Source organism: Brassica napus, chromosome C7 (assembly GCF_020379485.1).
Source record: "Brassica napus cultivar Da-Ae chromosome C7, Da-Ae, whole genome shotgun sequence".
In the NCBI taxonomy this organism is placed as follows: Eukaryota; Viridiplantae; Streptophyta; class Magnoliopsida; order Brassicales; family Brassicaceae; genus Brassica; species Brassica napus.
Genome location: NC_063450.1, coordinates 39,979,775 through 40,002,372, shown reverse-complemented (window position 1 = coordinate 40,002,372; position 22,598 = coordinate 39,979,775). Strand labels below are relative to the sequence as shown.

General features: G+C 39.0%; 1 protein-coding gene across 5 annotated transcripts; it reads right to left on the bottom strand.

Annotated features, from left to right (window-relative positions):
* Positions 1–913: 913 nt before the first annotated feature.
* On the bottom strand, positions 914–20,844 carry LOC125575217 (DNA repair protein UVH3-like). Of its 5 annotated transcripts, none has more exons than XM_048762134.1 (18): positions 20,606–20,844; positions 20,283–20,533; positions 20,003–20,184; positions 19,873–19,930; positions 19,337–19,461; positions 19,138–19,255; positions 18,805–18,882; positions 18,665–18,718; positions 18,383–18,567; positions 16,777–18,304; positions 16,437–16,631; positions 16,064–16,149; positions 15,752–15,986; positions 2,551–2,687; positions 2,159–2,243; positions 1,858–2,059; positions 1,619–1,827; positions 914–1,537 (listed from the first exon to the last, which is right to left on the bottom strand). In XM_048762134.1, exons 1-18 carry the CDS (start codon positions 20,691–20,693, stop codon positions 1,001–1,003), a joined length of 4,353 nt encoding a protein of 1,450 aa, XP_048618091.1. In that variant the 5' UTR covers positions 20,694–20,844; the 3' UTR covers positions 914–1,000. The 5 variants fall into 5 exon arrangements, with proteins under 5 accessions (XP_048618091.1, XP_048618089.1, XP_048618093.1 ...); XM_048762135.1 differs by lacking the exons at positions 914–1,537; positions 1,619–1,827; positions 1,858–2,059; positions 2,159–2,243; positions 2,551–2,687 and adding exons at positions 13,840–14,521; positions 14,603–14,811; positions 14,842–15,043; positions 15,143–15,227; positions 15,516–15,652; XM_048762132.1 differs by having other exon boundaries at positions 1,619–2,059.
* Between the last annotated feature and the right edge of the window lie 1,754 nt (positions 20,845–22,598).

The window sequence follows — 22,598 nt, the reverse complement described above, 5'->3', positions numbered from 1 at the left end:
GAGATAATGGTGCGTATAACCATTAATCTCGCAGAATCCATCATACCCCCTCCGAAATCATGCTTTATTTTCTAGCGATCTCGGCGGAACTGAGCCTTCGATGGACCATCAGTTAATGGGATGATCGAGCCACTGTTCGGGCCGGATTAATGGGTCAGGGTATTGGGCCGGCTCTGATACCATGATAAGTTTCCTAGGCTTCCAACTTAAAACCAATTGGCAATTAGTGGATTGGCCCAAGTCCCTTATATTACTCAAGTCCCTTTCATATTTCCGATGTGGGATCTTCTCTCCAATAATAATCTAAACGCTTGAAAAAATTTGAAGTTTGACGGTCAAATATAGAGGGAATAAAATGTAATGAGTGTCAAGGAAACAAACGTATTAGAGCATTCCATTAGTGAAACTTTGGGGTTAGTGGGGAAGGGTCGATTCCCAAAGTAACATAATTGATTATTATTATTTTTATTTTTTTTTCGTTTGATTTTATTTTTTTAAATCAAAAACAAAAAAAATAACCGAGCCAATCGCGGGCGGCCACGTGACGTGGAGCTCGCGAAACAGTGATGAAACAGGTTCACAAGGAAATACTTCTGCAAGACAGGTTCATAAAATCAGTAGAATCCACAAATATTAAATTTTTTTTTTTTTTTTGGAAAATGTGAGAGATTGGGGAGTGAACCCTTAACGAGGATTGATGCTCTGGCGTCGACATCAATACATTTAAAACATTTATAATGTTGAAAGAAAAACTCTCTGAGTCCACGAATAAAAATGTTTGAAGTTTTGATTCTCGTTCTCTTCACAAATTCTTTCTGCCCTTTACCTTTATTGTTTTCAACAAAACCATTTAAGTTTTGATACTTTCTTCCTTTTGCAGAAGTTATATCTTTTTTTTTTTTGAACAAAGAAGTTATATCTTCAAGATTCTATTCACATAATAATTATTTGTTAGTGAACCAATTAAAAAAAAATCTCAAAATCATACAATATTTTTTAATCAGTTCTTCCTCTTCTTTCTCTTCAAGAAAGGCATAGCACTTAATCCTCCAGCTGAAGAAATCCCAATTTCAATGCCACCACCATACTCCTCCAATGATGGATCCTCGTTTTGACGTTTAGCTTTGTTTTGGCTGTTTACATCCTCAGTTTCTAACACCTCTTCATCCATCGCATCATCTTCCTCACCTGTTTCATCTTCATCAACACAGAATCCACCACCCATCACTCTGTAATCATCACTAGCTTTATCCTCCACATGAGCATCTCCTCCAGTCTCGGCTTCATCTACGCAGAACCCACCACCTCCCATTTGAATATAGTCTTCAGAAGGACAATCGTTATTCGATGCATCCATGGTTGTTGGTTCATTCTGTGCTCTCTCTTCAGAGACATTCCCTAATTTGCCTAAGTTTTTGAGGAAATCATCATCATCATCGTCCAAATTCTCACTAAGGGATTCTCCATTGCCTCTTGACTCGTCCAACTGATCATCTTCTTTCTCACTGTACTTCACGGGATTCCGAGATCGTGTTGACTGGAAACAAACGATTAACAAAGTGAGACACACCACAAAATCAATCAAAATACACAATACGAAGACTATATAGAGACTTACCCTTCGCACTTTTTGAGGATTGCCAGGTTTTGCTTCATTAGGTGCCTGCAACCCAACAACATTATCATTGTCATCACCCTCACCATCAGAACTACCGTCAGATAGCTCAGGGAGGAGGTTTTTTCGTCCCCTTCCTCTTCCGCGTCCTCTTTTTTGGGCGCTGCCTCTGCCTCTACTACTAGATGGTTTTTCAGAGCGTTTCCTTTTGTTTGTCGCCTTCTCATCGGTTTTACTTAAATCTTTCTCTGAAGTTTTATCTTCGGATTCATCGGGAGAGAGTCTTTTCTTGTTTCCAATTCCTGGACCTTCCTGGAGAGTATGATCAACAACTTCTGACGATAGACCTCCGCCAATTCCTTTGACGGCCTTTTTAATCCTTTTACTTCGAATCTTTGCAAATCTTTCACTGAAGGAATAAAAAGCTTCCATACGAAGTTGCGTCTTCATAGAAACAAAGGGAAAAGGAAACAAAATTTTCATATATAATCCCATATTAGTCATATCGATACGTCAAATAAAAGATCAAATCAAGATGATGACCTCGCGTTTTTCGTACTCCTTCAAGACAGGAAGTAGCAGATCATCTGTCTTCTTACCGTTCCAACCAAACTTTTCCCAGCATAGCCTTCACCCAAAGAAAAAAAGAAGAAAACATTACTACAGAACGCATGACGCTGTTTCATGAAGTGCAAGTTGTTTTATAAAGGGGGCCAAATCATGCAACTTATTTCGTGTTTCCATTTAGGATTCGTTAACATCCTTATCATGCCCTAGGTGGCTACTAGCTACTGTCAAACTATGCTACACTGTTTGAAGGAAGCTAGAAGGTAGACGGAGTAAGAGTGTTTAATTCCTTGGTATTAGTTTCAAACCTGGTACAGAGCAAGGATGGTCGTATACATATGTAATTGCAAAGTCGAGAAACGACTTACTTTCTAAGAACTAAGAGATCAGGCTTGCCCCATGAGAAAATCTCAGTCGACCGGTCCACTTGTGGATTTAAGTAGGCAGAAATAACAGCTTCACTAGGGAAAGTAGCTGGAATGTGCCAGTTCTTGCTTACCTTCCTCTGTAAATGTAAAATGGAAAATCAAAATTAGTAGAACGGTTGTGTCACACTCTGATGAGTTTGATCATAATAAATATTGAAGTTCAAGGAAAAATAGCAAATGCAATTTACTCTATACCAACCCATAAGTTCACTAGGCTAAACATTGACATAAGTAAACTAGGAGCTACAAGCTCCAGCAAAACATCTTGTTAGCTTTTTTCATCTCAACGTAGTTTAAAAGAATCAAAGTATAACCAAAGCAGCCATTAATCAGTTCCCTTTTCACTAAACAGTTTTCCAGAATCAAGCAAAGGTTTGGTCTCCAACAAATTGTATTGAAGTAACGGTGTTTAATAAAAAACCACATCAAATGCTAACAGCCTAAAATTCTAACAGGCCGTTCTAAATCATTGTAGGAAAGTGTGTCATAACACAAGAACAAGTGTCACAATCAAGAATCAACTCTTAAACTCCGAAGAATGCATATAGACACTACAAGAAAACAGCGGTATTCTGACGGACATTCTGACGGAAAATGAAATCCTCGGAATATCCCGAGGAATTTCCGAGGCAATTCTGAGGAAACACAAAATTTGTGTTTCCTCGGAATTTACTCGGAATATACCGACGGAATTCCGAGGAAATATATTCCGAGGAAATACAAATCCGTCGGAATATTCTTATGGAATACCGAGGAAAAACGTATTCCTCGGAAAAAACCGATGAATTCCGAGGATATATTATAGCCGTTAGAGAGCCGTTGGGGGATTTTAAAAATTCCGAGGAAATTCCGACGAACTAGCCGTTTCCGTCGGAATTCCATCGGAATTTTCTCGGTCTGTCGGCAGGATTTCAACTATAAATACAAGCACCCCTCTTCCTCTTCATTCACTCCATATCTTCATCCTCCCTCTTACTCTCTTTACACATGAATTTGATTCATAAAAAACATGTCTTCTTCAAATTATTTTCGTTCTTGGATCGATCGACCTCATTTGGATCCGAACACGAGATTGCTTACGGAAGAATACCAACGAGGTATAACCGAATTCATGGGGTTAGTTCACCGACAACCGGAAGCAAAAACAGATATGTTAAGATGTCCTTGCTCTAATTGTAAAAATAGAAAGGTTATTAAAGAGTGGGATGTTTGGACTCATCTATGTTTGAGTGGGTTTACACGAAGTTACAAAATTTGGTATCATCATGGGGAAACTGATTATGAACATGGTAGTACTAGCGAACCTCAGCCAGCGGTTAGATTAGAAGAACCAATTAGAACGGATGTAGATTATGGTGTAGGTACTGAGTAGATGGTAAATGATCATTTTAGAGGGGAAGATTTACCCAATGCACAAGCTAGGAGATTTTATGATATGTTGGATGCTGGAAAGCAACCATTGTACGAAGGTTGCAGAGATGGTCATTCAGCTTTATCATCTGCTACAAGATTGATGGGCATTAAAACAGATTATAATTTGGCTGAAGACTGTGTGGATGCGATTGTTGATTTTGTAAAAGGTATTCTACCCGAGGATAATGTAGCTTCTGGTTCATACTACGAGGTTCAGAAACTCGTAGCTGGTCTTGGTTTATCGTATCAGGTAATAGATGTATGCAGCGACAACTGCATGATTTATTGGAGGGCGGATGAACAGCGGGTTACATGCAAATTTTATGGAAAGCCTCGTTATAAAGATACTAGTGGAAGAGTTCCAGTGCCATATAAAAGGATGTGGTATTTGCCTTTGACGGAAAGGTTGCAGAGGTTGTATCTGTCTGAACGCACAGCGCAACCAATGAGATGGCATGCGGAGCACTCAACAGATGGTGAGATCAGACATCCTTCAGATGCAAAAGCGTGGAAGCATTTCCAATCAAAGTATCCCGACTTTGCGTATGAGAGAAGAAATGTCTACCTTGGATTATGTACTGATGGTTTCAGTCCGTTTGGCAAGAGTGGAAGACAGTATTCTCTATGGCCCGTCATTCTTACACCATACAACCTACCCCCAAACTTGTGCTTGCGACGAGAGTTTTTGTTTCTCTCGATTCTCGTTCCCGGACCAGAGCATCCTAAGAGATCACTTGATGTGTTTCTTCAGCCACTAATATATGAGTTACAACAACTATGGGCTCAAGGTGCTGAAACATACGATGTTTCGTGTAAAGAAAACTTTCAAATGCGGGCAGTACTAATGTGGACAATAAGTAATTTTCCAGCATATGGTATGTTGTCTGGATGGACAACGCATGGAAGGCTATCATGTCCATATTGTCAAGATAACACTGATGCTTTCCAACTAAAACACGGAAGGAAAACGTGTTGGTTTGACTGTCACAGGAGATTCCTACCACCTGATCATCCATATCGTAGGAGTAGGAATTTGTTTATGAAGAACAAGAGGGTGTTTGACAGTCCACCTCCGAAAATTTGTGGGAAAGATTTGAAGATACAACTAAGAGATTTTGGTGCAGAAAGGACGCCAGACGTCGGTGGACATGAGCGTTTTCCGGTAGATGCTGTTGGAGAACTACATAACTGGCACAAAAAATTATTTTCTGGGATCTGCCATACTGGGAGGATCATCTGCTAAGGCATAATTTAGATGTCATGCATATTGAGAAGAACTTTTTTGACAATCTCATGAACACGATCCTTAATGTTCAAGGTAAAACAAAGGATAATTTGAAGTCAAGACTGGATTTAGTCGATATATTTGCTCGTTCAGAACTTCATGTTGATGAGAATGGTAGGGCTCCTTTTCCCATATACCGACTTGATGCAGAGGGAAAAGATGCGTTCTTTGATTGGATTTCATGGTTTATGCTCATCTATACAAAGAATCCTCAATGGTATGCATTACAATTGTATAAGAAATGAAATACGGCAAAAAAAATTGATGTTTTGAAACCCCAAACACTAGTTCCTCGGTATTTTCTCAGAATATTCCGACGGAATTCCGAGGAAGATAAGGGTTTCCTCGGAATTCCCTCGGAATATTCCGAGGAAATTCCGAGGAAATAGGGGTTTTAAACCAAAAACAACGTTTTGCGGTTTGAATAACACTTATATAATCCTTATTTAGTGTCTTAGACTGATTATGAAGTCAAAAATTTGTTCCTTACCCTATAATAAACACTTTTCCGATTGTATGAACGAAATCCCCACAACATAAGAGAAACACATATACACTTTAATGAACGGTAAAGGGAATACTTTCAATTCGTTTTGAAATTTGTTATTTCATGGTTTATGCTCATCTATACAAAGAATCCTCAATGGTATGCATTACAATTGTATAAGAAATGAAATGCGGCAAAAAAAATTGATGTTTTGAAACCCCAAACACTAGTTCCTCGGTATTTCCTCGAAATATTCCGACGGAATTCCGACGGATATTTTACTATCCGTCGGAATTTCCTCGGAATATTTTCATTTAACCGGGCAAATATTTCGCGAAAATTAAAATTAGAATTCCGACGGAATTCCGACGGATAGTATCCGTCGGACCCTAGGTTTTATAACCACGAGCCGCTTCTTCTTCCCCATATCTCTCTTCTTCCTCTGCGCGACTCCTCCGGCGATTTCCCACTGAAATCCGACCATATCTCCGGCGATCTCCCCCTTCTCTTACACAAATCATGTAAGGACCCTATCCCACTCTCTTAGGTTCTATTTGTTAGGTTTTTGTGTAGTTTTCATAGATTTTTGTTAGGGTGATTGGTTACGATTGTGATTTGGTTGTATAATAGGTTTAGAATTGTGATTTGGTTGAATAATTTGTTTTGTTGAATTGATTTAGAATTTTTTTATAATTTTTTTTATTTTTTTTTGTATTTATAAAATCGATTTTTGTATATAAAATCGATTTTTGTATTTTACAAAACGATTTTTGTATTTTACAAAACGATTTTTGTATATAAATTCGATTTTTTGGATTTTACAAAATGTTTTTTATATATAAATTCGATTTTTTGGATTTTACAAAACATTTTTAATATCTATAAAACTTTTTTTGTGATTAAAAACTATTATTTGGGATTTAAAATAGTTTTAAAAATATATATATTTATTAAACATTTTTAATATTATTAAAACTATTTTTTGTAATTATTAAAATATTTTTTATTTATTAAAACTATTTTTTGTTTATTAGAACTATTTTTATATATTTATTAAACATTTTTAATATCTATAAATCTTTTTTGTGATTAAAAACTATTATTTGGGATTTTTTTTTAAAAAATTAATTATATATTTCTATATTTATTAAATATATTTTTTTAAATTTACAGGTCTCATGATGATTAGACCCGGCCTCGACAGCGTCGTGGTCATGGTGGTACGGGGAGCCAGTCTCGGGATTCCAACCATTTTCAGGATTCCCCTTCGCCCCACAGCTCCTACCATACATCTCCCTCTGCTGCACCCGCTCCTGCTCCTCTCGCTCCCGCTGCTGCATCCGTTCCTGCTCCTCCGGGTCCTCCGGGAGTGATGAGTGTTGAGGAGTTGGTTCAACAGCCCGGTCGTGACCATCTTCCCTATCTCACTCCGTATTCACATGGACGGGGTCAAACATGGTAATTAAACATTCATTATTAACCGTTTGTTCTTTTTATTAGGTTCAACCGATCCGGGAACGGGATCAGCGCATGGATCAACCATATGATGTACTCGGCCCTCGACAGGGGACATCCGACTTTCACTCACTTCCCTACCGACAAGCAGCATCTGTGGTTTCGTCAGTTTGCGGTAAGTATTCTAATTTTTTACTTATATTTTTAATCTTTAATATAAATTTTCTACTAATTGTGTTTTTTTTTCAGCAAGAGTTCAACTAGAATTCCGATGAGACGCTCTTTATCTATCACCACTTCGTCCATAAAGTTATGGACAACTATAGGAAGCAGATCCACGAGTGGAAGAAGAAGTGGAAAATCAATAAGGTTCGATTAATTTATTAAACAATTTTTTAATTTATTAAACTATTTTTTAATTTATTAAACTATTTTCTTTTTTTTTATTTAAAGGTCCCAAAGTCGATGAACGACACGGTCTGGAAGGAGTTGTGTGCGCATTGGGATAAGGAAGAGACGAAAGAAACTTCTTCCACCAACTCCACCAACCGCAGGAGCGACCGTAAAGGGAAGGGCATCTACAAGCATAACTTGGGTGCTCAATCTATTGCCACTCTGGGAGATCGCATGGTAAGTTCAACCGCTTTTTCTTCAATTATTTGAGTTTCAGAATTTTAATTTATTGTGCATTTCTTCTAATTTCTAATGTTTCTTTAATTTATGTTTTTTTTCAAGGCGGAAGAAAATGATGGCGAGTCGGTTGATGATCTCGCCCTAATGAGGAGGGCGTATACCAACAAGAAGACCGGCCAGATTGATGACGGTCTTGTGAGGGACGTGGTCGACCTGGTCCAAACTCAGGTGGTAGACGAAGTGTCTCAGCTTCAAACCGAGGATGACGCTTCGACGGCTTCGACCAACTTGTCCCGGTTTCGAATCAACGAAATCGTTGAATCGGTAAGTTCTTTTTTTTAAAGTTCAATTTATTTATTTCTTGATTTTTATTTTTATCATCAATTTATATTATTTAAATTTGGCTATTTATATTTCAGTCGGTTCCAAAGAAGAATGGACGTTTGGTCGGTTTGGGTCGTCGCTCCCGGTCGGCTGCTCCTTCTTCTGCACCACCGCCATATGTTGATCCAGAAGTTCTTACGGCTCAGCTGAAGGACAAGGATGATCGGATATCTGCGTTGGAGACCCAGATGGTAGCTCTACAGGCGGGCTATGAGACACAGAAGAGGCTGAACGAGCAGATGATGGAGATGATGAAGAGGATGTACCCGAACGAGGTGTTCCCGAACATTCAAGACCCGTAGTTTTTTTTTTTTTTTACCAAAAACTCGGAATGTTTTATTTTTATTTGTAGAACTTTGAATTATCTAATATGTTTTCAGTTTTAATTTTAATTTTATATTTTCGAATTTAAATTTCACAAATTTTAATTTTTTTTAAAAAAATAATTTTTTAAAAAAAATTAATTTTTTCGAAATTCCGAGGAAAAGCACCCTCGGAAAGTTCCGACGACCTTTTCCTCGGAATAAGTCGTCGGAATTTTAAAAAAAAATCCGAGGGAATGTTCCTCGGAATTTTCCGAGGGACTACAACCACGTTCCTCAGAAATTCCCGATGCAAATTCTGAGAAAGATTTCGTCGGAACTTCCGAGGATTGGACCATCGAAAATTTCCTCGGAATATACCGAGGAAGTTCTCCCTCGGTATATTCCGAGGAACTTTCCGACGATCTAGTGGTCCTCGGAGTTTCCTCGGAAATTCAGTTCCTCAGAATTCCGTCGGAAATTTCCGAGGGATTTCCGAGGAAAAATGAATTTCCGACGACTTTTTTCGTCGGTATGTCGTCGGAATAGCCTTATTCTGACGATATACCGACGATTTTTTTTCCTCAGTATTCCGCTGTTTTCTTGTAGTGAGAGTATGTTAAAGAGAGATGCATTGAAAAGACAAACCATGTTTCTAAGAAGCAAGACTCTGCTTGGTTCTCCACTGATTTTTTTTTTTGTCACACAAACGATTATATTAAATCTAAAACGAGTTTAAACGATTACATCCGGAGCTATGCTCAACGGTAACAAGATAACAACCGGAGGGGTCCTCGACGGTCTGAAGAACAACATAAACACAAACACTAAACCAAGGGATAACAAAGCTAACAGGAGAGTCTTGCTCGATAAATGGAGAACCGTGGGAAGCAACGGATGTGTCCCTGAATAGGCTACTGCCACGAGCATAAAATAGTCGCACGCGACATTGATTAGACCAAACTGCCAAGTTTGGAAGGAGGTGGAACGAGAATGAACAGCTCTAACTCCGACCTCGATGTTCCCCGAAGAGACTACGTGAATCTCATCAGAAACGAAGAGTAACAAGCTCCTGGATTTGGAGCTAACAAACAAATAGGCTGGACCTTGAACCCGAATAGCGTCAGTGACAAATTCAGAGCTAAAGCTAACTCTACTGACCTGTGATGAATGTACGAATAATGGCGATTTTAGTTCGACATCACGGCTTTGTGCTAGGTGAACCCTTTGCACTGAGGTGCGACGGCGGACCATGGACAGACATGATGCTTCGGAGGAGGATTGATGGCTCAAGTATATAATAACCAGCACGTTTAAGCTCCTTAAATGGTTTTGGTTCAAGCCAAAGCATGTGTCGGTTGTGTACCAGCGGCTCTCGGAGGGGATAGGAGTGGCAAGGCGACGCGGCTGATGTGAGGCGATGCTCTTGACGATCAAACATGAGGGACTGCGCACTGAGATCCAGCTGAGAAGGTGAACTCCGATATTACCGTTTCGGGATCCACGGCTCTCATCGAGACTTGAGCTAAACCGCTATTCCATTGCAACACTTTGAAAACTCATATCAAGAGATTTGTGGGGGTTAGGGACCAAAAGTTGATACGGCGATGATGAGCGCAATGGAGGAGTGAATATGACGGTGGAGGAACTGAGGTAGTTGAAGGGGAATGCAAAACAGAGGTGAGGCGTAGGAGGGGAGAGATGGCATGGCGGAGGTGAATAGATGCTCTTGACGCTATTCCAAGATGGGACGAGAGCTGGGAACAGGCTGAGAAACTGTGTTCCACTATTACCGTAGCGGAACTCGTAGATCTCAACAAACCCTAAGCTGAGTACTCCCACAACAACAATATGATTGTTCCTATCAAAAGATCTGTCGAATTGAAACCCTCGGTGAAGATTCTCGTCCAAAGGTTTGATATTTGGAGTTGGTGGAGAGACGAGGTGTTTCGGCGGAGAGGGGACTTGTCTTGCGACCTTTACTATGACCGGCGAGGGAAAGGGGCGAAACAGAGGAGGTTTAGGCCGTGTATCGAGTGGAGACTCAGTGAGTACGAGCATATGAGCCGACCCAACGAGACCACACACGAAGTGAGTAGATCTGGTGCTTCTGTTTGCCTTGAGAGGTTGGGCGGTGATGAGGATATGAGACGGAGAGGCGGTTGCGACCAAGAGAGTAACAAGGAAGACGGTAGCGATGAGAAGGTTCGGCGAGATGGTGATGGTGGAGACGACGAGAACACTGACACAAGGACTGAAGACAACAATGTAAGAAACAGAGATCGATAAGGAGTGGCTGACGGAGCAGAGGATCCGACGCCGGCGGCAAAAAGCCTCACCGGCGTCGAGGATTCTAGCGACGGCGTCTTCACTTGAGTTCGCCCTAGAGAGCTTTTTTTGTTCGATACGGTTTTTGAAATTCTAGTGATTGATCTAAAACTGGTTCTCCACTGAGATTAACACTCTTTGACCTGGAAGATATGTTCTTCTCACTAGCATTCACAATCACGCCAGCTCTACGGTCAGTCTTCTTAGCCATCAAGGGCGTGGTGGTGATCCCTTGCTCTGATTTCCCAAGCCCTTGTCCTTGCTTCCGGCGGAGGAGAGGAGGATCTTTGCTTCCTGCCACCACTCATGGCGGCGCGTCTCTTCCACGCTTCCTCGCCGGAGATATTCAGCGGAGGCTGATCGCGATCTCTTTCTCTCTCCTTCTCCCTCAGCTCTCTTTCTCCACCTCCTCCTCGTGTCGCCTATTGTCCAGGTCTCGCTTCATCTCAGCTTCCACGGCTTGAATTGGTATCTAACAATGATACATTACTCCAACAAGTTTGACTTATAGCCCACCACTACTACTTGTCCAGTTCTTACACACTCTTCTATCACCGATGAGGTCACACCAACCAATGCCGGTTGCGATGGTGCCGCAGTAAGCATCGACTTGGAGAAACCTTCTCGGTTAGTTTGTTTGATTTGTTGTTTCTTCTTGTTCGCTTCAGGTGCGATATACGAACCTCTCTCTTCTTAAAGGTGTTTTGCTTTTCTTCTCTCATTGTGCAGTGCACAGCCATTGGTGTACCTATTCCCTCCTTATTTTTCCGTAATGGTGTTATCTACTACTTCTACTTTTGGATTCATCTTTTACATTTCAACAACACTTATTGTTTGCATTTTAGTTAAATATATAATTATTACAGGAATATGCTTGGAAATCCTGTGACATTTCAACAGAAAACCGACTGGTCCTGCCGAGTACCGCCGTTTCTATTCTAGTTTGTAGCTTTGATAAGAACTAAACTCTGTAATAAATCCTTTTGCTTCAATTGAACACCAACAAAGGAGAAATCCCCACAGCTTGATGATGACTGTGTAAGCGGGTTCCCACCTCGGGATGATGGGTGTGGAGGCCTCGATGAGTAGGAGGGCGCGGCGGTCGCTGCAAAACCTAGGGCGCGAGCCCGGGCGGAGCGGCCGAGACGGGTCGAATGGGGAGCCCACAGGCCGACGCCCTGAGCACGCAGATGCCGAGGCACGCCGTGAGGCGCGTGCTGCAGACCACGATTAAGGCAGAGAGCTTCTCAAGCAGATTCTTCCATTTCGGGTTTTTTTAAAAAAAATAGCCACCAAAGGGGATGAGGGGGAATAAAATTATGCACTACAAACAAAAGTATCCTCCGAGAGGAACTAAACTAGAGCTATAGAGTCTACTAGCAATAAAAAGACACATACAGAATTTTGTTGATGGTTATGAATCTGACAGATTCTTGAATATTAAAAATTCTTTTTGCTACAAGGTTTGGCCTAAGACTTTTGGGCAATGTTCCGTGCCTGCAATCGGCAAAAAAAAAAAAGAACAACAGGTCCACTAAAAAAACACATTCGTTTGCTTAGTATAATAATAACTTCTAAGTACACAATCAACCGAACAAGTAGTAGCAGCCATTGGTGGGTTATAAGTCACTTGTTGGAATAATGTATACCATTGTTGACCAACATTTTCGGATCAGGTTTCAGTGGCTGTGGCTGTGGCTGTGGAAACATAGCTTTGTATTGTGGATCTATTTGCCAATGATATGGTATATTTTGTGGTGGACCTGACTGCTGCTGGATCATATGCATTGGCGGTGCTCCATTCATCTGAAATTGTGGTGGAAGTAGTCGTGGTTGCATCATCATATGATATTGTTGTTGTAGATTCATTGGTCCATCAAACGGAGGTGGAGGTCGCCTAGCATTGACTAAACCATTGCCATAGCCGCCGCCGCCGCCATGATCAGAACCACCATTCCCAAACCTTGTTGAGCCGAACATTCGCTTTGCCAATGGGAAAGGCTGAACAACCTTTGGTTTGCTGCGTAAACACCCTAACAAAAGATACTTTCTTACCATCCCTTCCTTCTTCTTTATAGTGGGCCTCGTATTTACTTGGGGTGCACGTTCCATGGCTCTAGGATCAGGATTTGAAGTAGTGTCATCAGAAGAAGAAGTGTCATCTTCGTCTTCATCTTCATCTTCATCTTCATCTTCATCTTCATCTTCATCATGCATGTAATTTACAGACACAAGCTCTGTTTTTCTGTTCGGTTTTGTAAGTTTATAAACGAGAGTCATAGGATCGACATCGCCTGTGACTGTCATGAGCCGTTTTTTTACGTTATACTCCGCTGCGGTCACACCTGTTCCATCCAGTAGGAAACAAAAAGTGTTTTAAAAACAGAACATCTTATGTTTGAAATGTTATATCCATTTTCTTTTATTACCGGGGAGACTCTGTAGCTTTGTCTTTACTCTGTTTAGGCAACTGGAACAACACTTTAAATCGACTTTTATTACGCAAGCCTGCTAAAAAAGTTACACAGAGAGCCATAAGCAACCGAAAAAATTGGCGCAGAGTGATTGAGAGACAAGAAGAAGTGTGTACCCGGACGGGTTGGTTTGTGTTGGCCATTGAAGAGAAGCTTGGTGAAAAGAAGAGAAGAAGAAGAAGAAAACCCTAAAACTTAAATTGTAAGGCATCCTTAAATCTTTCCACATACGAGGGACTTTCCATAATTAATTAGGATAGTTGTACGGCTGAATATTTGATGGTTTCTATAATCGATTATTTCAAATTTATTTCGATGAGAAAATTAAGCAGCATCCTACCCAAAACTCTTCGAGTCAACGAATATAAATGTTTTGAAGTTTTGATTCTCGATCTCTTGACAAATTCTTTCTGCCCTTTACCTTTATTGTTTTCCACACAACCACTTAAAGTTTTGATAATATCTTCCTTTTGCAGAGTTATGTCCTTTTTTCTTTTTGAACAAAGAAGTTATATCTTCAAGATTCTATTCACATCATATAATTATTTGTTAGTGAACCAATTAAAGGAAACATCTCAAAATCATACAATGTTTTTTTTACTTCTACTTTATTTTAATCAGTTCTTCCTCTTCTTTCTCTTCAGGAAAGGGCACTTAATCCTCCAGCTGAAGAATTCCCAATTTCAATGCCACCACCATACTCCTCCAATGATGCATCCTCGTTTTGACGTTTAGCTTTATTTTGGCTGTTTACATCCTCAGTTTCTAACACCTCTTCATCCATCGCATCATCTTCCTCACCTGTTTCATCTTCATCAACACAGAATCCACCACCCATCACTCTGTAATCATCACTAGCTTTATCCTCCACATGAGCATCTCCTCCAGTCTCGGCTTCATCTACGCAGAACCCACCACCTCCCATTTGAATATAGTCTTCAGAAGGACAATCGTTATTCGATGCATCCATGGTTGTTGGTTCATTCTGTGCTCTCTCTTCAGAGACATTCCCTAATTTGCCTAAGTTTTTGAGGAAATCATCATCATCATCGTCCAAATTCTCACTAAGGGATTCTCCATTGCCTCTTGACTCGTCCAACTGATCATCTTCTTTCTCACTGTACTTCACGGGATTCCGAGATCGTGTTGACTGGAAACAAACGATTAACAAAGTGAGACACACCACAAAATCAATCAAAATACACAATACGAAGACTATATAGAGACTTACCCTTCGCACTTTTTGAGGATTGCCAGGTTTTGCTTCATTAGGTGCCTGCAACCCAACAACATTATCATTGTCATCACCCTCACCATCAGAACTACCGTCAGATAGCTCAGGGAGGAGGTTTTTTCGTCCCCTTCCTCTTCCGCGTCCTCTTTTTTGGGCGCTGCCTCTGCCTCTACTACTAGATGGTTTTTCAGAGCGTTTCCTTTTGTTTGTCGCCTTCTCATCGGTTTTACTTAAATCTTTCTCTGAAGTTTTATCTTCGGATTCATCGGGAGAGAGTCTTTTCTTGTTTCCAATTCCTGGACCTTCCTGGAGAGTATGATCAACAACTTCTGACGATAGACCTCCGCCAATTCCTTTGACAGCCTTTTTAATCCTTTTACTTCGAATCTTTGCAAATCTTTCACTGAAGGAATAAAAAGCTTCCATACGAAGTTGCGTCTTCATAGAAACAAAGGGAAAAGGAAACAAAATTTTCATATATAATCCCATATTAGTCATATCGATACGTCAAATAAAAGATCAAATCAAGATGATGACCTCGCGTTTTTCGTACTCCTTCAAGACAGGAAGTAGCAGATCATCTGTCTTCTTACCGTTCCAACCAAACTTTTCCCAGCATAGCCTTCACTCAAAGACAAAAGAAAACATTACTACAGAATCAGAACTCAGGAAGCTGTTTCATGAACTGCAAGTAGTTTAATACAGAAACCTAGTCCCTCATGTAACTTTTTCGTGTTTCCATTTAAGATCCGTTAAAATCATTATCATACCCTAGGTGGCTACTGGCTACTATGCTACATTGTCTGAAGGAAGCTAGAAGGGAGACGTTCCTTGGTATTAGTTTGCAAACTTGGTACAGAGCAAGGATGGTCGTATACATATGTGAATGTAAAGTCAAGAAACAACTTACTTTCTAAGAACTAAGAGATCAGGCTTGCCCCATGAGAAAATCTCAGTCGACCGGTCCACTTGTGGATCTAAATAGGCAGAAATAACAGCTTCGCTAGGGAAAGTAGCTGGAATGTGCCAGTTCTTGCTTACCTTCCTCTGTAATATTAAATGGAAAATCAATTAGTAGAACGGTTGTGTCACACTCTGATGAGTTTGTAATAATAAATATTGAAGTTCAAGGAAAAATAGCAATACATGCTTATCCATGAAGATTTGCTTGATTTCTTCTGTGTCATCAGCCGAAACACCTGAGGTACTTTCATTATCTGCGGAGCCATATCCGCGCTTCTTTACACCGGAACCTGCTTTTACATCAGTCTTTCCTAAAATGGTTGGATCAGGTGATTCAACCCATTCACGAAATTTTTGAAGCCCATCATCCTCGGGAAATGCAGTCACAACTTCAATAGCATTGACAATACCAATTCCACTGCATGTCAAAACAATTGCGATATCAAGTACACAGAGCACGGGAATTTGACCTATTCAGTTAAAAATTCTGCTAACCTGATTCCTTCTGTGTAATCACTTCCTAACAGCATTGCCATTCGAATTATTTTATCTCTGCTCAAGCCAAGCTCCTTCTCAATGTCCTGAAAATCAGACGAGTTTAGAGGTATAATCATCAGACCTTTGAAAACTGAATGCTAACGTTTAGAGATCTAGTAACTAGGAACAGATCGATCAAAAAATTAGCTACCGACTAGGAAAATAAATCAACCTACTAGTGAAAAAACACAAGGGCTAAGAAGTTATAACAGAAGACGACAAGGAAGCTCATTAGAGACTGAAGAGGGATATAAACTCATCACAGCAAAAAAAAATGATTTCTAAAAACCACAAGTGAGGAGAGAGTTTGAGGACGGATATGCACACAGACCTTCATAAAGTATGTCTCCACATATTTGCGATCATCAAATATATTTTTGTACACACTCCTTGCTCCGAACAAGAATACATCAGAATCGTCAGTGACAATGCCATCAATAAGGTTTGATTGTTCCATAAATGCACACTGTGCCTCTGCTTCCATGGGAGCTATGATGTATGGTAAGCCAAATATTTGGAGTAGCTCCTAAGGAAATACAAAAACAACAAAAAAATTATAAGTTTGTTGTCATCTCGAACAAAACAGAAACTTTAAAAAGTTTGCTAGAAGATCATATAAAGTTTATTAAAAGACAATGGGTCATAAGTATATTAAAAGACAATAGGCAAACCTGGATTTCCGCAAACATCTCACTGCTAACAGATTCAGCATTCCTCTCAAGTTTCCTCTGTTCATCACCCAAATTTACATATTCTTGATCAAGAACTCGCATTTCCTCCTCCAAAATTGCTTCTGAAAGTTCAACAGGCACGGTTTTCTCTTCTAAATCTATCGAACTCTCAATATTAAAAGTCCGGTCGTCCAATTTATTTTCCTCCCTTGTTTCTTGCTGTGAATCTGTGTCGTAGAGTATCTCTATGTGCGAACTGATTCTCTCCTCATCAGCTATGGGCATAGGAGACACTTTGATAAATTCACCACCAAAACTTTCAGAACCATCTTCATTATTGTGCTTAGCCATGGTGGACACCATGCTGCTCTCACTAGCAATAGTAAATGATTTCTCGGGTGAGATACCTGACTTTACTTGTGGCATTTCGTTTCCCACTGCACGTCTGACATTGTCAGAACTGGAAGAAGGGTGAGTACCAATTTGTTTTGTTATATCTATGTGACCATCTTCCATTACCGAAGTGTTGGACTGCTCATTTATAGCACCACTAGCTTTCAAGATTGGTATCCCGTCCAGAGTTCCCTCTGCCTCAGCTTTACCAACGGTTTCACTAGAACACAGACTATCCTGAGTTGGCTTGTCATCAACTAGGTTTACCCCCACCGTTTGATTTTCTTCAAGGACATCCTCGGATTCCTTATCATGCAAGTCAAGAAGACTTTTCTGGATAGCCTCTTGCAAATCAGCTTCTTCTTCCAAATAACCTTTTGAGAACTTTGTTACTGTATCGTTCTCCATGGAGTTACTGGCATTTTCACAAGTACTGTCCTCCCTTGCTGCCTCTTCATCGGAACTAATATCCTCGGGAACATGCTGATTGCTTGAATTCACTTCAAGCTTAGAGATAACACTACTCTGTCCAACAGGCACTTCTTCCCAATCACTGTCAGATGCCCACGACAAAGAGTCTTCTTTGGGATCATTTTCTGCAGAACTAATAGTCACTGGTCCTCCCGCTGCCAACTGAAGAAACATATCATCTTCATCATCCAGATCTTTCCCACCACCATCATGTTCAAATGATATCTCTATTGCAGACTGATTTCGCAGCATGGATTCATCATTCGGATTATCTAGATTCATAACATCATTTTTATTAACAGGTAAATTTTCAAGAAACTGGTCCTCAGAAGGAAAATTCTCCCAGGCGTTGGACGTTTCATCATCATCGTTCGACGTAGAACCAAAAGCTGTTTTCTCCTTTTCTTTCATCAAATGTAAGTTTCTCTGGATATCACGAGTCATTTGGATCCCCATGTGTCTGTTCCTGATTCTTAGACGCCCCCTTTCATCTATATAAACTTCAATATTTTCATCAGGATTCGCGGGTTCATTTTTCTCCAACTTGGCAGTAGCATCTGATTTATTCACCGAAGAAATATTCTTAACAGGGACCGGCAAAGACTGTTGTGGCGTATTGTTCTGTTTTCCATCATTTCTTCCTTCTCTGGCAGACGCAAGTACTCTGGAACACATTCAGAAATCAGTCATTTTCTAATACCACAGTACCTTATTCTCTATTAGACTACAAACTGCAACTCACTCTTTATCGCCAGAAAAAGAAGATGAGAAGATAAACTCTTTGTTCGCTTCAGAAGCTATCCTAGAAGTTTGAACTCCACCGACAGCCCTCCCACCAGCACTTCTCTGAACTTCATTTATTTCTCGACGGAAGGCTACAGTTTTGAGATATGCTTCTATTTGCAATTCAGAAAACTTTTCAGGGGCCTATACAGTCACAAAACAACATAACAACTTCTACTGTCATTCCGTATCTCTTCATGCATAATGAAGGAAGAATGTGTCGGTGATTTAAGTGACTCACCTTCTTGACCTTTTGGTACTTTTGCCGGTTTTCTGACATCAATTTTTCTCTCATCTACGAGTAACGAAATTATCAAATAAACTGAAACGTCAGTGTAGCTCAACATGGTGCGAAGAAATGCTGTCAATATCGTTAGTTACCTGAACAAGGAGATCAAGTTGCATGGATGGAGGAAGAGAAGCCAAAACAGCTGGGTCGACATTCCCATTCATTGCTGGCTAGAAAAGTACACAAAACGGTATTAGCAGACGAAGACGGAAAAGCTTCAGATTACTCTTTAATAGAAAAGGAAAACTAAACATCAAAGACAATATCATGATTATTTACAAAAGTAATGTAGATTACACCCAGACGAAAGGATTTTTCCCCTATCAGAAAAAGGTCCAGCCAACTTAACAACTGGTTCTAATCGCTTAACTAAGAAAATCTTCAACTTAACCGATTTATATCCCTTGAATAATAGTGACCATTACCAAAAGAATTTGCTCATCTTCTTCGCTACCCTCTTCCTCGGAGGGGACTTCGGCAGCTGAAGACGAGGCTTTATTAGTAAAATTCCTGTCTTCTTCGGCTGCAAGGGATGCCGCCAACCTATATTAAACCACGACAAGAAAACATAAAATGAGTACAAGCAAGTAAACATCTTCAACCAATATCTCAGCTACTGCTTACATCTCATCCAACTTTTCCTGATAATCTTTCGTCCCTGCTGAGGAACCCTGTTCAGGGTTACACTTCATTCTGTTATCCAGGTCATCCTCATCCAACAAAACTCCCTTTCCCTTGGGATCATACTTCTGCAATTCACCCACAAAGACTAGGGATTGAGCATAGATTCAATTTACAAATCAACACAACGTGTTAGCAAGTCTTAAGTCGAATAAACATATTTCAAATTTCTATTATCATGAAACTACGAAAGATGCAAGACTAAGGGCAAGTGAAAACAAAAAATAACATTAACTGGAAACACATCACAACACAGCGAAAACACAAGTCCCAGGTTCTAGTTATTAATTGCCGCAAGATGCATGATTGATGGCATAGAAAAACAGGAATATATAAACTAGACTCCGCCATTCTAAGAAAATCACGATTAACTTCAAGTAAGTTTCAAGGGCAATGAACATCTTGATGTTATAGGCCATACCAACAAATTCTAACAACAATACACTATCTTTTCAGTTCCATGTTTAGTATTCACTTACCGAAGACACTTTCATAGCATCATCAGTAACATTTTCTCCGACCATAGATGCTGAAGATCTACAACAATTAAGATCATTAAAAGTAATTCTAACAACATAATGGTTTAAATAACCCAGATTTGTTGCTTACATCTCATCTATCTTTTCCTCCCGAAAACAACTGCCCCGCGCACCATCTTCATCTGCAGAGTCTCGCAAAGGAACTTTCACAGATTCGGAAGATACACGCTTCTTATCTCCAGCACTCTTACTCTGCTGTAGTCTCTGCTTCTTAAGATCATTGGCTTGTTCCTTAACCCTCATCTCCTTGAGCTATAACAAATCATACACCAAAACACACTCAAACTTGATAAATCTCGAAAACATTCTAACTTCCTCATATAATAAAATTAACAAAAGCAGTCACTGACTCGATTAAGCAGCAACTTCTCAGCGGTTTTCCGAATTTTCGTCTGAGCGTTCTCACGCTGACGACGACGCGCAATGACAGTGCGGCGTTTCAACGCCGGAGTACCACCGTCAAAGACGAAAACCGGCTTAGTCCTTAAGAACAAAAGTTTGCAAATCCTCCGGAAAAACCCGATCAAGTGAGCGTTCTGAACCATATCGCCCTTCTCGTCACGCATCGCCTTTATAAACTGAACCATCCATATACTCGCATCTGCAATTCAAACATTCGTCGATTCGTAAAAGTGAACAAAGAAGACATTGAAGGTTGCTTAATCGTGTTTACCGATAGCCAATCGTTTCCCGGCTAGGGTTTCGACGGATACGCGGCGACCAACGGGAGCGAGTAGCTCCCAAAGCCCTTGCACTCCCATGTTTTCTTCTCTTCACCGCACCTGAGCAACGACTTTGCCGGTAAACGCTGCCGCCAAGGGATCTTTTATAAGCAAGTGTTTACAATTGAACGGCCGATCCAAAGTGATACGGCGTCGTTTTTGTATTCCGACTCACTTCAAAGGTTTTACCAAGGCCTCTATACAAATCGTTGTTTTTGACTATGGGCCCAGATATAAGGCCCATGTCTGACTGTATCGAAATCTTTAGTCAGCAATCGGCCTTTTAAAGTTTTTGATGTTCAGTGAATATATATTTTAGAAGTCCTAGTACAAAAGTCTAACTGAGTTTACTAGTTAATCAAGTCAGAAATAGAGTAATTAAATGCATGAAGAATATCATATTGAAGATTAATGCTTTTGAAGTGGCTTCTGTTCTACCTCTCTTTTTTTTTTCTTCCTTTTTGAGCCACTATATACGTACTTTCTTTTCTTATTAATTCCCCATTTTCCACTCGTTTTATTTCTGATATTTTTATAAAAGCACAAACGAAACCTGGCCAGTCGAACATGTATGTTGTGTTACTTGAATACGTATCACGTATGTGATGTTTCGCAGGTGGTCACTAATGATCCTACCAACACGAAGACAAAAACAAGGTAAAATGGCCGACCAAAATAGAAAAAAGCAAGAACACGATAAAGCAAAAGGAAAAGGCCAAAGTTCATCCGTTGATATCATTATTGTATTTCAATTTCGGTAAAAATGTATGCTATCGCTGAAAAAATGAACTCAAACTTATTTTTTAACATGTTCAAGTTTCAAATATTGATATGAAAAGACCCCTAATAATTATTCAACAATCGGTTGCGATTCATTAATCGTAGGACAGTTTTTGTATATTATTGTAGGTCAATATACTTGCCACTTTAAATATTACTAGATTTTTTAACCATATTATATGTATTTTTCAATTCTAAAAAATTATGTATAATATTGTATTACATTATTTAAAGAATATAAAATAAAATTACATAACATAAATATATTTTTAAAATTTTATTTGTGGATATCATTATGTTGTTTGATTGTTGTACTTGATTCACATATTTGCATAGATATTTGTGATAGATGAATAACTTTATTTTTATTATCAGTAAATAATATATATTTATTATATAAAATAATGAAATTACTTACTAAATGGATGTACAAATGTGTTATCTAATTCATCTTTATAAAGTACTACTCATAGTTCATATATCATTTATGTACATCCTATTTTTTTGTCCATCATTTCTTAAACATTTTGAAATAACTGATTCTAATTAATAATAAACTTTTGGCTGGCAAAAAAAAATCAAAATTTTCTAATTATCGTTTAAATATTTTATTAATATTGTCTAAGAAGCTTTCAAGTGATATCATAGTTTAATTTTTATTTTTTTTTGTTAATTTTTAGAGTTTTTTGTATTTAAGATTTTTTCATATTAAGCTTCTATTTCTTTTACAGAATATATATATATAGATATATATGAATATATATAGATATATATGAATATATATAGATATATATGTCATAAAAATTACCATCAAATTAGTTTTACTTATTTATTATTATTTTTTAATGAAAATACATTTTTTTTAAATAATTTAATTTAAAATAAAATTATATATTAATTTGCTGTATTCTAACAATTTGATTGATTTAGTTAATTTGCTTTGGTGGATAATTTAAAAAGTTTTCATATGAATCGGAGAAAACAAGCTTATATTGTTATATTATATTTATTTGTGTATATATAATATATATATATAATGCTAGTATAATAAAAAAGAACATTATTTTTTTTTGTAACTTCTAAAAGATACATTATTACAATTTGAAATTAACTAATAACACAAAAACAGTTTTAAAATCACTACTGCAGCCCCATCAACCATCG

Bases quoted from the DNA above. Each gene is read 5' to 3' on its own strand.
- LOC125575217 (XM_048762132.1), bottom strand. From the start codon at position 20,693: ATGGGAGTGCAAGGGCTTTGGGAGCTACTCGCTCCCGTTGGTCGCCGC. The intron at 20,185-20,282 runs GTCAGTGACTGC...GATTTGTTATAG, and splicing joins AGAAGTTGCTGCTTAATCGA to CTCAAGGAGATGAGGGTTAA. The intron at 1,538-1,618 runs GTAAGTCTCTAT...GTTTGTTTCCAG, and splicing joins ATCCTCAAAAAGTGCGAAGG to TCAACACGATCTCGGAATCC.